This window comes from Fringilla coelebs (genome assembly GCF_963513975.1).
Source record: "Fringilla coelebs genome assembly, chromosome: 6".
Taxonomy (NCBI): Eukaryota; Metazoa; Chordata; class Aves; order Passeriformes; family Fringillidae; genus Fringilla; species Fringilla coelebs.
The window spans coordinates 54,268,887-54,283,715 of NC_140034.1; the positions used below are offsets into that span (position 1 = coordinate 54,268,887).

Sequence of the window (14,829 nt, forward strand, 5' to 3'; positions counted from 1 at the left end):
CCCGTCTAGTACTCCCAGTAGGAGGAGGACACATGGAAATTAGTTCTAGGAAAATGATATTTATGTATGAGCTAAGAAACACACATTAATGACTGTGTGTGCTTATGTCTTGGTTTGGAAAGACAGGAGTCTGCTAAGGAAGGCAGGAGCCTTCCCTGAAATGGAGAATGCAAACCCTCCCCACCCTTCCAAATTGCTGTAAATTTTAAATTAAGGGGCTCTCAGGCAAAAAAATATGGGAGCAGAAAATAACAGTTCTTAAATAGGGAAGAAAATAAAATGATACAATATACAACACAGTACACTAGAACAACACTGACAGACTCTGAACTCCACCTGGTCAGAGTGTTGGTATCTGTCCAATAGGAAATGTGGCTGCAGCCCTTCTGAAGTGTCAGGTGTGGTTCTGCTGGAGCAGAGATCCTGTAGAAAAGGGTGTAGTCTTCCTCCAAAGATCCAGTGAAAGAAGAGGCAGCTGCTGTTCCTCTTGGGAATCCAGTGGAGAAAGCCATGCTGGTGTTTCAGAACCTCCCGATTATATCTGGGTAGCAATGCTTGGCTCCTCCCTCTGGGTGGAGCATCTCACAATGGGATACTGTAGTTCTTATCAGTCATGCAGTGACATTCAATAGCCTGTTATCAGCAGATGTCCGCTCCCCAGAGAGAAGTGACTGTGATCACTCAGAGAGAGATAAGGAAAACTGACCACTTGACAAAAGACAACTGCCATAGAGATGGTGATAGAATACATCTTACCTTGCAGCCTGGAACACCTTATGATGGATAAAACCCCTATTCTAACCCCTGTCACCAAATGTTCTGTGTGTGCTGTGGAGGTAAAGAATTCCTGCTTCCTAACACTTCCCATTGTGTTAGAAAATTTATTTCAGCCGATTCAGTGTCAGGATACAGATGGGATGCACAGGCTAGAGGAGGGGGAAGCTGGGGAGGGCACTGGGGTCACCAGGAGAGGGTGGCAGTAACAGAGCAGCTGCTGGAGGAGAGGAAGGTGGGGTAGGGAGGAAGGAAAACATTGCACTGACCTGTTCCCTGTGGGGCAGCAGCAGGCAAAGGGGTCTGTGCAGATCAGCGGCGCTCCCTGGTACCTCTTGCTCCTTTGGGATCCGTGTCCTAAAGCGGCTCCTGCCAGGTCAGGGACATGAAGGAGAAAGTGCCCAGATCACCAGGAGCTCCCCACTCCCATCTCTCTAGCTCCTCTCCGTGCTCTGTCCTGGTGTTGTTTCCCAGGGCTTGATGCAGTCACAGCACAGTTGGAAATGGTTTTAAAATTTTGCTCCGTCATTGCTCCACAGCCTCGGGGTTGTTGATCCTGATTTTTTCCCCCTACAAATCAAGTGGTTTTTTTCTTTCTTCTGAAAAATGACACCTCACTTCTTAAAATTTTAAAAAGTTTATTAAACTACAACAAGGGACAACATAAGATCCACAGGCACACCGCCCAAAATAGTAACAGGCTTTGTACATTCTTGGTAAGCCATCCCCCAGTAATCCATCCCCCACATTCAGGCACATTCCGCTTTTCCAACACAGTTCCGCCTCCATCCCGCCTTCCCGGGGCTTGTGCAGCGCCTTGGGCTTGGACTGCCCTCAATGGTCAGAGATCAGCTTTACAGCTTTTGACATGAACACAGAACTCACATTAGAAAAACTCCAAAGCTTAACAGAGCTTCTTTTAGCCTTATAATGCACACAATATTCATTCAGCATTTGCGAGGGTCAATCACTATAATACCTGTTTATAACATTTGTGAGTGGCTCCTCATTTCCCCCTAATTAGGTACAGTCCTTCTCTGTAGAGTGTCCCATTCTTCAACTGCATTCCCTCACTTGACAGGTTTCTGCCATTCCTCATTTCTCTTCCCTGAGGGGTCATTGTCCCTTCAGCAGCAGAGGGATGATGGTGGTGCTGGTGACACTGGAATGCTGGCAGCGCCAGCAGTGCCGCTGAAGCATCTGTCTGCTTGTCAGAAACAGCTCTTATTCTGGGAACAGCTCCATGATCATTGCCAAAACATTCTCAGGTCCAAAGGAAGCAGAGCTGGGCTGGTCCCTATCCTATCCTATCCTATCCTATCCTATCCTATCCTATCCTATCCTATCCTATCCTATCCTATCCTATCCTATCCTATCCTATCCTATCCTATCCTATCCTATCCTATCCTATCCTATCCTATCCTATCCTGTCTGTCCTGTCTTGTCCCCATCCCCTTTCCATCCTCACCCCATCCCATCACATTCCACAGCTTTCCCAGATGAAGCCGTTCCCCCGCTCTGAGCATGGCCTGTTAGGCTCTGCTCTCCTCCAGTGGGGAGATTTGGGATTGGCAGAATCTAGACCCATTCCCACCTGCCCTCCTACCTTCTCCTGACCCCTTTGAAACTACCTCCAACACCCCAGACCATCCACGGGGCCCCATTTCCACCCAACAGCCCTGATCCTGCCCTGATCCACCTGGGACCACAGCAGCGTCCCTGCTCCTCCTGGCCATAGGGTTCCAGGACACAGGAGGGAGGAGGAAAGCCCAGCTCCAGTGTTCTCCTCAGGAGAATGAAGGATGGTAATCACAGCTGGAGCCAGTGCAGATACAGATAAGGAGGCCCACAGGGGTTTGTAGCAAATTCTGTAACAAGAAAATTCTTGTAATAGAATTTTTCAGAAATTCTGTATTTGTAGCAAATTCTGCAACATGGCCAAAGGAAAAGTTCAAGGCAAGGTCATCTTTAATATCAGAGCACTCAGTGAATATGACCACCAGAGACCCCTCTCAATGATCCTCTAGGACCAGGAAAAGACTTGGAGAAGGAGGTGTATTCATGGAAACAAGTACTAGGAAAGTGATGTTTATGTATTAGATAAGAAAGGCACTTAAATGACTCTGTGTGGTTATAATGGACAAAACCCCTGTTGTAAAGTCTCAGCCCAAACAGAAATATGGAGGGATCCTTCTGTGTGTTGTGCTGGTAAATAATTCCTGCTTCCTACTGCTTCCCATTGTGCTTGAAAGTTTATTACGTGTGATTTTTGAATCACTCCCAGTTCCCCTCACCACCCCTCTCCCCATCCCATCCCATCCCATCCCATCCCATCCCATCCCATCCCATCCCATCCCATCCCATCCCATCCCGTGACTGCTCCCCACCTTGAAGCGCTGCCCATTGGGTTCTGTTGCCCACCAAGTGGGACATTTGGGATCAGCAGCATCCAGACCCTTCCTGACCTCCTCCAGACACTTCCAGAACTCTCTGACCATTCTGGAACCCTCTGAAAACCTCCCCAGGGCTGACTTTTCCCCTATGACCGCCCTGCTCCTGCCCTGCTCTGTCAAGGACCATGAGCTGTGTCTGTGTTTCTCCCAGCCATTCCTACTTTTGTACCTTTAAATAAACAATTCAGCAAAGAAAGAACATGAACAGCATTTAGCTGGAATGGTACCTCATGCCTTAACCTTGCTTCCAGGCCTGACTCGCTCAGATGTCTCAGGCACTCCCACACCAGAGAGCGGCATTCCTGCCACATTGGCCATGGCAGACGCACACGTGTGTGCACACAGACAGACAGACAGACAGACAGACAGTCAGTGCAAGGTGCCTGTGAGAATTCCCCTGGCAGGCAGTGCAGTGCTCCCTGCAGATCCCTTTGCATCTCCTCCCTGTGCCAAGGCTGGGCCTCGAGCCCTGGGGGATCGGCCCAGGAGCCGTCGGCGTTCGGGGATCAGCCCAGGGCAGCAGCCGGGAGAGATCCCAGCCCGGAGAGGCCCCAGTGCCAGGGAGCTCCTGCTCAGCGCTGCTGGGCCCAGGAGAGCTCCAAGGTCTCCTCTGGGCGCTGCTCACAGGCCCCAGGGATGGCGGCGCTCACAGCAATGTCCCACCCTGGCCACACCTGGGGCCGGCAGCTTCCCGTGACGGCGGGAGGGCAGGGATGCTGGGGCATTCAGGGGAGCAAAACCATTCCCAAGGCTGTGGATGAAACCCCAGGAGGTCGTTGGACAGCAGCAGCTCCTGGGAGCAGAGGGTGTTTCTGATCAGCGCCACAGGAGCTGAGCCCAGGGGCTGCTCCTCAAGGCTGAGGCCTCACAAGCACGGATCCGAGCCCAGAGCGGCCTGGAAAGGGGCTGGGGATGCACCAGCACAGGGAGGGGGACCCTGTGGGTATGTGTGGATCAGGAGACTCAAGGAATCTCTCAGCCACTGTCCCGGGGTCCTTCAGCCGAGCAGGAAGGGATCAACAGGCTCAGATCACTGTGTCCATGGCAGGATCATTGCTGTGGGCAGTGTTTTCTTCTGGCTCCTCAAACACCCTGTGGATGGCCTCCCTTAGGGACTTCATGGAGGAGTGCTTCCTGCAGCTCTCCATGGAGCAGTGTGTCCAGCAGCTCCTCATGGAGCAGTCTCTCTTCCAGCTCCCCACCAAGAAGTAGATGAAGGGTTTGATGCTGCTGGTGATGCAGGTGAGCAGGAAAAGCGCCTGGGAGGGCACAGAGGTGTAACCGAGCTGCTGCAGCAGAGACCAGAGACTGAGGGGCAGACTGAAGAGTGCAACGAGGAAGACAACAATGTCGACCCTCCTGTTCTGCTGCTGCTGGGATCCAGGCTTGAAATGAATGAAGAGGATTGTGCTGGAAATGACCATGGGTACAGCAAAGAGAAAGATGTTGAGGGCGTACATGGAGGTGAGAGCCACCTGGCATTGCTCCTGCTCGTGTAACTGGCACTGGGAAGTCACAGTGGGATTGACAGCAGTGACAAGGAACAGGAGAACCCAGAACAGGACACTCATCACCACCAACACCAGGCGCTCAGGAAGCTGGCAACCACAGAAAAAGAGGCATAGCATGGACCTGCACCTCTGAATGCTGATGAACATAAGCCGGTACAGGCCCACGTTGTAGGAGAACAGCGACACATAGAAAAGAAAGCTCAAATATATTAGGGACATTATAGTAGAGCAGGAAACCTCCTCCACAAGGAAGAGGAAGGTGGAAGGAACAATGATGATGAGGAAGAGGAAGTCTGTGATGGCCTGGTTGAAGATGAAGTCAGTGTTGGGATTAATGTGGAGGAGCCGAAGGAAAGCTCCGTTCCCAGCCAGCCCACAGAGGCCGACGAGCAGCGTCACAAAGTGCATGGCCATGTTGGAGACATTGATCTCACACTGAGCAGGTGCATCAGCTGGTGAAGTGAAAAGAGGGGACACGGTGCTCACCTCCATGGATGGACGCTGGGCAGGCAGTGGGATGTGGCCCTGGCTGTGGTCAGAGTGGATGGGCAGTCAGTGCTTGGAGAATCCAGGGACAGACCATGTGGCTCCTCAGCAGCTCCCTGCAGTGGGGAGGATTCAGTGGGGAGGAGTGAGATGTGCAGGGGAGGAGGGCAGTGGGAATTGTGGGGTGGGAGAGGGAGGTTGGAGGGTTTGGCTGTTTGGCAGGAGGCTGATAAATAACATAGAGAATAAACATTTTTCAGTTCTTCTGAAGTTGTTTAAAAGTAAAATGGCCAAAATTTTAAAAGGATGTGTTATAGATGGATAATGGGATGATTGGCTCTCACAGTTAAGGAATGAATACTGTGTGAATATTAATAGAAGCTTTATTGATGTATAATTATGTTACTGTAGTCTGTTGCTTAGATGTCCCCTGTTCTCCCCATAGTCCCCTTGTCCCTCCCTTGTATTGTTGCCATCAGAGAGCCTGAGTCATCTAGGGCAGGTAGAAAGAAGGGGTGCACAAAAGCTCATTGCTGGGGGGGATGTTCAGCATGAGAACACCTGACCCTGCAGTCAAGTTGCAAGACGGCAGGCTCCACCAATAAACACAAAGAAGGGCTGACAGACAGACTTTGGGAGGGGCCAGGTTTAGCTGATGCAACCCCCGGGGTATCAAAGGTGAAGCATCCATCTTGGAGATCAGCCAGCCACGTGGTAGGCAGCCATGGGGGAAGCTCCCAGGTCTGCTTCTCCTTATTTGGTCCATTTGTTGCATTTTTTGTTAAGGTTTAATAAACCTTTGAAAATTTTAAAAAGTGGGCAGTTGTTTCTCACAGGATGTAAAGGCTGCACACGGGATGGCAAACATGGCAGGAACCTGTGCAGGAACAGATAAGGAGGCCTGCAGTGATTTTGGGGAAAATTCTGGAACAGGAAGCAACAGTGCATGGCCAGAGGAAAAGTTCAAAGCAAGGGCAGCTTCAATATCGTAGCATTCATTGAATATGACCACCAGAGAGACCCCACTTAATGAACCTCCAGGATCATAAAAGGACTTGCAGGAGGAGGTGGATGCCTGGAAATGAGTTCTAGGAAAATGGTGTTTATGTATTAGATAGGAAAAACCTTTTGATGCCTACATGTGGTTATAATGGATTAATACCTAGTGGTAAAGTCTCACCATACAAACAATACAAGCAGGAATTCTTTACCTGTCCTGTGCAGGTAAAGAATTCCTGCTTCCTCAAGCTTTGCATTGTGTTAGAAAGTTTGTTCTGGCCACTTTCAGTATTAGGATACAGCTGTGGAGGGCACTGGGGTCACCGGGAGAGGGTGGCAGGAGCAGAGCAGCTGCTGGAGGAGAGGAAGGTGGGGTAGGGAGGAAGGCAAACATTGCACTGACCTGTTCCCTGTGGGGCAGCAGCAGGCAAAGGGGTCTGTGCAGATCAGCGGCGCTCCCTGGTACCTCTTGCTCCTTTGGGATCCGTGTCCTAAAGCGGCTCCTGCCAGGTCAGGGACATGAAGGAGAAAGTGCCCAGATCACCAGGAGCTCCCCACTCCTGTCCTGCTGGCTCCTCCCTGTGCCCTGTCCTGGGGTTGTTTCGCAAGGCTTGGCGGGAGAGTCGGAAATTTAATCTTTGGCTACGTCAGAATTTCACTTTCTCAGAGTCATTTGTCTTGACTTTTTTTTCTGCTCTAGAGGAAGTAGCTCGACATGCAGATTTCTTTGAATGGCTCCTCATTTCTTCCTGGTTAGAAACTTTTCCAAATGAGACATTCTTCAAATGCTTTCCCTCTCTCAGCAGATTTCAACAATTTCTCATTTTTCTACCTTGAGGGGTCATTGTCCCTCCAGCAGCAGAGAGCTGCTGGTGGCACTGGAATGCTGCTCTCAGTGCTGGAAGTGCTCACAGCACTGTGCAAGCATCCGGGTGCTTCTCAGAAACCCCTCCCATTCTGGGAAGAGGCCTGGGATCATTGCCAAAATTTTCCCTGGCCCCAAGAAAGCGAACTGAGCTGAGAATTCCCATTTCTGTCATTCCAATGCAGGCTCACACAGCCTAAGGAAAGGACAGCACTCAGTTGCTTGCAGCCAGGTCATCAGCACTTAGAGCCCACCCTAATTACTGCCAATCACCCTGATGATGCAATGAAAGCTATCAGGGACCAAGTTTTGGGATGCTGTGATCCCCTTTCCAGCTCCTCATTAGGGCTCATCCTCCTTCTCCTCGGACTGTGGAGCCCTTGTGTTTGTTTTTACCTGACCCCAGCCCTCTGGGCAACCTGTGCCAGGGCCTCACCACCCTCACAGGGAAGGATTTCTTCCCAATACGCAATCTGACTGCACCCTCTGTCAGTGGGAAGCCATTCCCCCTTGTCCTGTCACTCCATGCCCTCATCCAAAGTCCCTCTCCAACTCTCCTGGAGCCCCATCAGCTCCTGGATCATGAAGTGTTTGCCCTTGAGAGGATTGGGCTGGTGAGGGGATGTGAGATTCCATAGCTGGGGACACAAACACGGAGTCAGCAGGGAAGAGAGGGGGCAATTCTGGTCCCAGGGCCAGCAGTTTCCAGGAGGAGCATCCCAGATCCCTGAGGCACATGTCAGGCTGGGTAGGAATCATCTCACCTCACCTTCCTAGGAATTGCTTGGAATTCACTGTAGGCTGTTGTCTGACTCCCAACGGAGTGTAGAAGATGACTCAGATGAAACCTGCAACTTTCTAAGGATTAAAGCCAAGAGAGCAGCATGGATTTACGTCTTCACAGAAATGACATTGCCGAAATCCTAAATCATCCCTCTGCTGTGTGCCAGTGCTCCAGATCATGCACAGAATTGGTTATTGCATGAATCCTCTTGGAAAATGCATGGTGAAATATCACTGAACTTGCAGTATACAAGGGGGAAAACAAGATTTGAACAAAAAATAAAACTCTCACAGCACATTTGTAGTGCAGGGTCCTAAGGATCCAGGCACAGGAAAGAGAGGGGGCAAGTTCATGCAGTTCAAAAGACAAGATTTTGGGATTGGAGTTGCTTTAAACATGAAGGAAGAGGCTGAGCTGGAGACCAAGTGCCTTGGCCACAGGTGTGGTTGCTGAGGCTCTCTCCTGTTGCTCATTTGCTGGGCAGAGTGCAGAGCAGATGAGGAGCAGAGCCCTGCTCCCGTGGCAGGCTCTGGAGCAGCTGCCTGTGTGTGAGAGCCCTGGAGAACACGAGGCAGCACGGAGAGCAGGGGCTGTGGCAGGAGCTGGGACAGAGCCCGCGCCGGGCGCTGCTGGGGCTCAGCCGCCCTTGGGCTGCGCTCCCCTTTCCCAAGGGACCATTGCAGGGAGCCTCCTGAAGATCCCGGCCAGGGACAGCAGCTGGAGGGTGGAGGTGAGGGGAGTGCACTGCGGGGAAGTTCTCCAGGCTGCCAGAGGAAACGAGGTCAGACTCTTCTCTTCTACCTTAATCAGGGCCCCCTCTTTGGGTGGAACCTGGGTATGGATTGTGGGGGCAGAACTGAGGTCTGTAGGGAATTAAAAGCCATAAATAGTGTGGGAAAAGGGAGGGAATATTGAAATGGGTGTCCTGCTGAAGGCATCCAGCAGCTCAGTGATATCAGCTGACACCTGAGAGTCCAGCTCAGATCCATCCCAAAGCCATTTGCTCTCTGATATCTCCATGGGCAAATCCTTCCTTCTCCAAATGTTTTCCTGCACCAGCGCTGTCCTGCCCACAGCCAGGAAGGAGGTATCTCCTGGCTTTTGTGCCAGGCACAGCAGGCCAGGCTCCCACATCCTACTTGCCCTCTGTCCTGTCCACAGCCCTCCCTGTGCTGCTCCACATGGAAGCTGTGGCTGGGAAAAGATGGGAAAAGCCACGTTTGGGGGACAGCAGCGTTGCTCTGGTGTCTCTGTTGGTCACCCCTCCAGCTGTGTGAGGGGAGCAGAAGCAGCAGAGGTGTCACCAGGAGCACTTTGTGCCCTGCCACGGAGGGAGCCAGCCCTGCCTGCTGGAGCCAGCCCGGTGGGAAGGCATCCAAGGGGAGCTGGAATGAGGAGAGCCAGGACAGCTGGAGCCAGTGTGCCAACAGGCAGTGGAGCAAAGTGCCTGTCACGCTGCTGCTGCTGCTGCTGTGCCTGTGTGGGATGGTGGGAATGGGGCTGTGCTCTGGCTCCTCGGCCAGCAGCAGTGCCCACCCTCTGATTTACTTCCTGCTGGGAGCTGTGCAAAGGAATTCACCCCCTCTGGTAGTGCTGCCTTGCAGAGGGCTTTTGGGGATGTGCCAGTGCCAGGGAATAGGGACAACAGAGTGGAATCATCATCAAGTGGAATCGTCATGAATGGAAGACATCATGAAACAGAGCCATAAAATATCCAGAGTTGGGAGGGATCCACAAGAATAATGGAGTTGATCTCCTGGCTCTGCACTGGACATCCCAACAATCCCAGCCTGTGCCTGAGAGCATTGTCCAAATGCTCCTTGAGCTCTGTCAGGCTGGTGCTGTGTGCAGCAGGGGAACACCTGCCTGGGGTGGATGCTGAATGACGTGAGGAATCCTCATTGAATGGTTTGTGTTGGAAGAAGTTTAGAGATCATCTCATTCCACCTTTTCTTCTGCCATGGGCAAGGACACAAAGGAAAACTTTTCCTTTGAAATCTTTGCTATTTTGAAAAGAAGCTCAGGTGGGGAGTGGCCTGGGTGACACTGGAGACCAGAAGGGGCAGGGAAGTAGAAAAAGTACATTGGAAGATCATGATCCTCCTGCACTTTGCCTTGGGACGACCCCCCTGGCAGAGTTGTTCTCTCCAGGATAGGAGGTTCCGTGGAAAGTTTTTGCTTTCCAATGGAAAGGCAAAGAGGCAAAAGGGAGAGAAAAACCCTCTCAGATGTCAAAGTCTCTCTCTCATGTGTGTCGCCAAAGCCTGACTCACCACCCATGGCTTTCTCTCTCACTTCCCTTTCCAGAGGCAGTGGCACGTTGCTTTCCCCTGGATTTAAGGCAGTGGAAAAGGAGGGACAACTTCCCCCTGAACAAGGGCTCTGGCTGCTGCCCAGGTCTCTCCCAGGAGGAATGAGGAGCTCTTGGCATTCCAACATCATCCGAACCCTTGCAGGCACGTGCCTTAGGAAGGGCTCTGGTATGAGACAGGTACCTGCCCTGCTCACAGACCAGCCAGAGGCTTTAGAATGGGATAAAAGAAGGAAATGAGCCATTTTCGACACTATTTAACAGAGACAGGCTCTGCAGTGAAGCCTAGGTATTGTTTCTTCAATAAATTCTGGAACTACCACAGTGCAAGGAAACAAAAACCATGAATCCAAACCTGTCTGAGGGGTTGTTCCAGAATGACAGAGACCAGGACAGGCTGGGCTGTGGCTGAAGCTGCTGTGCAGAGTGGCTGTGCAGCTCCTCCTGAGGGTGGCCAGGTTCAGGATGGAGGTGGTCCAGGGCTTCCTTGGGCACTGATGCTGGGGAACCAGAGGATGGATGGCCCCATTGTGCAGAAGAGCAGCACAGCCCCCTCATCTCTGTGCAATTAAATGGTCCAAGCATCTGGTGATGGGAACTTCCATATTCCATGTGCTTTTTGGTCCGGGCACAGGAGTTCAGTGGAATTCACTATCAACCCTGCACTTTACTCAGAAGGATTTAATTCTGGGATTCAAAAATGTGACAAATTCACACTGAAAGGATAAGGGAATGTTGCTGTCCCTCCCCAGCTCTCCCAGCTCTGGTGTCCCTTCCCATCAGCTGGGAATGCAGGGCTGGCTCTGCTGGACAGAAGGGGAAGGATGCTGCCTGTGATCCCAACCCCTCTCCTGCCATCGGGAGGCACCAGCCCTGCAGGGATTTGGGAAATCACTGCCAGCCCGTGCTGGGTGTGTCCCCAGGGATTAGGGTGTCCCATTCTTTGCAGGCAAACACCATGGAACTCATCTGCTGAGCCAAAGGAGATGGAGTTCATTCCCTGGGGCTGAGGCCATGAGGGCCATTCCATGGGGAATAGAGCTGGGGAACAGCACTGAGCCCAGCTGCACTGCTTGGAGCCATGTGGATGCAGGAGGGAGGAGGAAAGCCATGCTCCAGTGTGCTCCCTGCAGAGCATGCCACAAAAATCACCCAAGGCAATGCCCCTGCTCCCTTCTCCTGCAGCAATACAGCACCACGGGAATGGTGATCCTGTCACATGCATATGTTCTGAACAATCTCTTTGCCCAGGATTTTTCTCCTGGGAAATAGAGAAGCCTTCGAGAAAAAGGAAAACAATTTCATCTCATTCGCTTCTCCTGTGTTTTGCTCCTTTCAAATGTGTTTGGCAATTGTTTATCACACAGGTGATTTTTTCATTGGTTTCTGCTTTGAGTTGTTTTGAGGCAATGGCCAACTTGGGCCAAGCTGTTTCGGGACTCTCAAGGGTCCTGAATTTTCATTATTAACTTTTCAGCATTCTGTAAGTATCCTTTCTGTATCCTTTAGTATTGTTTAGCTTAGTATTTTTTAATATAACATAGTATCATAAAATAATAAATTAGCCTCATGAGAAGATGGAGTCAGATTCATCATTCCTTCCTTTGTCTGGGCACCCTGCAAATACAATATGATCCTGTGGATATTGATTAATCAGGAGGCTCAAGGAGACCTTCAGCCACTCTCCTGGGTTCATCAGCAGAGCGGTGGAAGGGATCAACATGCTCAGACCCCCGTGTCCATGGCAGGATTATTTCTGCGGGCTGCTTTTTCTTTCGGTTCTTCAAAGACCCTCTGGAGCGAGAGCCAGAGGGACCCCATGGAGAAGGGCCTCCAGTGCTGCCCTGCCAAGAAGTAGATGAAGGGTTTGATGCTGCTGTGGATGCAGGTGAGCAGGAAAACAACCTGTGAGGACACAGTGATGTAACTGAGCTGCTGCAGGAAATTGCAGATGCTGAGGAGGAGAGGGAAGAGCACACTGACGAAGATAATGAGGTCACACCTGTTGGGTTGCTGCTGCTGGGAGCTCCACTTGGCCTTAAGGAAATCCACTGTGGTGGAAATGACCACAGGTGCAACAAAGAGCAGCAGCATGATGGCATTCATGGAGATGAGAGCTGCCCGGCAGTGCTCCTGCTGGTGTGACGGGCACAGCAATGTCACTGTGGGAATGACAGTGAAGAGAGCAAGGAAGGCCCAGGATTGGACACTTCCCACCAACAACCTCAGGTGCAGAGGAAGGTCCCAGCGGCAGCAGAGCTTCCAGAGCTTGTCCATATATACAATAGGTCTCCTAGGCATCAGCCATAACAGCGCCCAGTAGTAGGAAACCACTGACAGCTGGAAAAGGAAATTCAGGTACATCAGGGGCACTATAGGAGAGCAGAATATGTCCTCCACCAGGAAGAGGAGGGTGCAGGGGACTGTGAAGAGAAGGAAGAGGAAGTCGACAACAGCCATATCAAAGATGCCAGAGTTCTACTTTTCAGGGTTAGGAACCAGATGACAGCCAGTTCCCAGCCAGCCCAGAGAGGCAGATGAGCAGTGTCACACTGTGTATGGCCACAGTGGTGACATCTGTCTCACACAGATCATCTCCTTCAGTGAGTGAGGCAGGAGATGGGGACACAGTGCCCACCTCCATGGATGGACCCTGGGCAGGCAGTGGGATGTGGCCCTGGCTGTGGTCAGAGTGGATGGGCAGTCAGTGCTTGGAGAACCCAGGGATGGACCATGTGGCTCCTCAGCAGCTCCCTGCAGTGGGAAGGGTTCAGTGGGGAGGAGTGAGATGTGCAGGGGAGGAGGGCAGTGGAAATGGTGGGGTGGGAGGGTTTGGCTGGTGTGCAGGGGATTGATAAATAAGAGGGTATAAATGATGATTTAAAATCCATCCCTCAGGCCGTTTCAGTGTTTTGGAAATTTGAGTATGGTTCCATTTTAGAAATTGCTCTGGAGCTAGACTCTCACCCTTCCATGGCCCTTTTTCAGCTGATTTTAATCCCCCCCAAATCCAACAGTTGGATATCCATAATTCTGTGGCAATTTCCTGCATTAGATCTACAAAAAGGTTCCTATTTGAAGTCAGAAAACCCCAATCACTATACTGCTGTTCTAACTGTTTGTATTGTTCGCTTAATTCATTTAGCTTTTCCTGTTCCATCCTCTTCTTTTTTGCTTCCGATTCTTGCTTCTCCAGTTTTTGAGTCATTTGTTTCATTCTGCTCTCTGGGTCCCTTCTTTCCCTACCCCTTACTCAACAAAAGGAGTTTGAGTATCGCAGACAAATTCGTTCATCGTCATCCTTGAGAAAATTGGTTAACACGGGCCCATCCTTGGGAGAAACCTTTTGTCCGTATTTTAAATTTTCTCCAACCCAGTAAAATTTGCCACCCATAGTGCACACTTTTAATTTGCTGTGGTCATAGCACACTTCACTAACTTGGGAATATGCCATAAATACTGATTCCCTGTTTCTCCCGGTCCAGACAGTATGATTGCATTTGTCACAGACAGCCAGAGCAATAGGCTCTGATCCTGCAGCTTGCTCATGGATTATGTGGAGCTCAGGAGTGACGCTATTAAGGCCCATTGCTTCGGGTGCAATGATCAATACAGTGAAAATAATCCTCAGGGAGTTTAACTCTCTACCTCTCTCAAGGCCCCTTGGGTTGCATCCAAGGGCCGAGATGTAGATCTTCTCGGTAGCAGAGTTTATACCTTGGGATTTAGTCACTGATATCTTTTGTTTCATTTTTGCCTTTTGCCTTATGAGCCTTCAGTTCTCTCTTTATCATGGGAATGGCCCAATTCTTTTTAATTTGGGCTACTTGGCCCCTAAGGTCACATATACCAACCCCAAGCACATATACCAACCCCAACAGGGTTGGTATATGTGCTTCCCCTTTTCCAGTGATATTTGGCTTCCTGCCACTCTCTTGCTTTTATTTGATATTTGCCAGGTATCCAATTGCCTTTGTCACACTCTTTTTTTCTAACTTGGCCTTTGGTACTTCCTGCAAATCAATTCCTGCTCGTGTCCCATGTACCCAAGTTTTCCACCAATTTTTATCACCTGTTTTAATATACCCTTTCCTTACTGCAGCCCACAACGTTTTATCAGTTTCTTTTTCTATTTCTTTTATACAATTTCGGCAGAGAGCATTAGGGATCTGTCCCCTTGGTAGGTTTGTATACCACAATTCTTCACACTCTATACACTTAAAGCAACCCCATGGATAACACTTACAGTTTGGAGTAGTACATTCTACCTCTCGTGAGTACAATTGGTTTTGCAGCTTAAGGTAGGAGCATTTTCGTGACATACATCAGTCTCTCTTTAACTTCACTTTCAGTTCTCCGGGGGTAGATGCAATTCTGCACTGGGCTTCAGAGACCGGCTCTGTCGGTGGCTCCTCTGTCCGTGGTTCCGCTGGGCTTTTGACGCGTGACGCGTGGGTCCAGCCCTTTTCCGCAGTTCGGACGGCGGTATCGGTGGTCAGCAGAGTTAAATATGGACCTTCCCACCTAGGAGACAAACTTCCTTCCTTCCAGCTTTTAATTAGTACCCAGTCAGCTGGTTTTATTCGGTGTATGCTAAATCCTAGACGAGCTGATTGAGCAATTACCCCTTTTTCCCTTAGTTCTAG

At 50.6% G+C, this 14,829-nt stretch overlaps 2 protein-coding genes across 2 annotated transcripts; both read right to left on the reverse strand.

Annotated features, from left to right (window-relative positions):
- Positions 1 to 3,207: 3,207 nt before the first annotated feature.
- On the reverse strand, positions 3,208 to 5,230 carry LOC311155165 (proto-oncogene Mas-like; the record flags this gene model as incomplete). Its single annotated transcript, XM_084208096.1, has 1 exon — positions 3,208 to 5,230. The coding sequence occupies one exon, from the start codon at positions 5,228 to 5,230 to the stop codon at positions 4,253 to 4,255; it is 978 nt and encodes a 325-aa protein (XP_084064222.1). The 3' UTR covers positions 3,208 to 4,252.
- Positions 5,231 to 11,908: 6,678 nt separating this feature from the next.
- Positions 11,909 to 12,827, reverse strand: LOC311155176 (mas-related G-protein coupled receptor member D-like; the record flags this gene model as incomplete). Its single annotated transcript, XM_084208107.1, is given in 3 exon segments — positions 11,909 to 12,663; positions 12,666 to 12,695; positions 12,698 to 12,827. Coding segments are annotated over 3 exon segments (915 nt in total).
- Between the last annotated feature and the right edge of the window lie 2,002 nt (positions 12,828 to 14,829).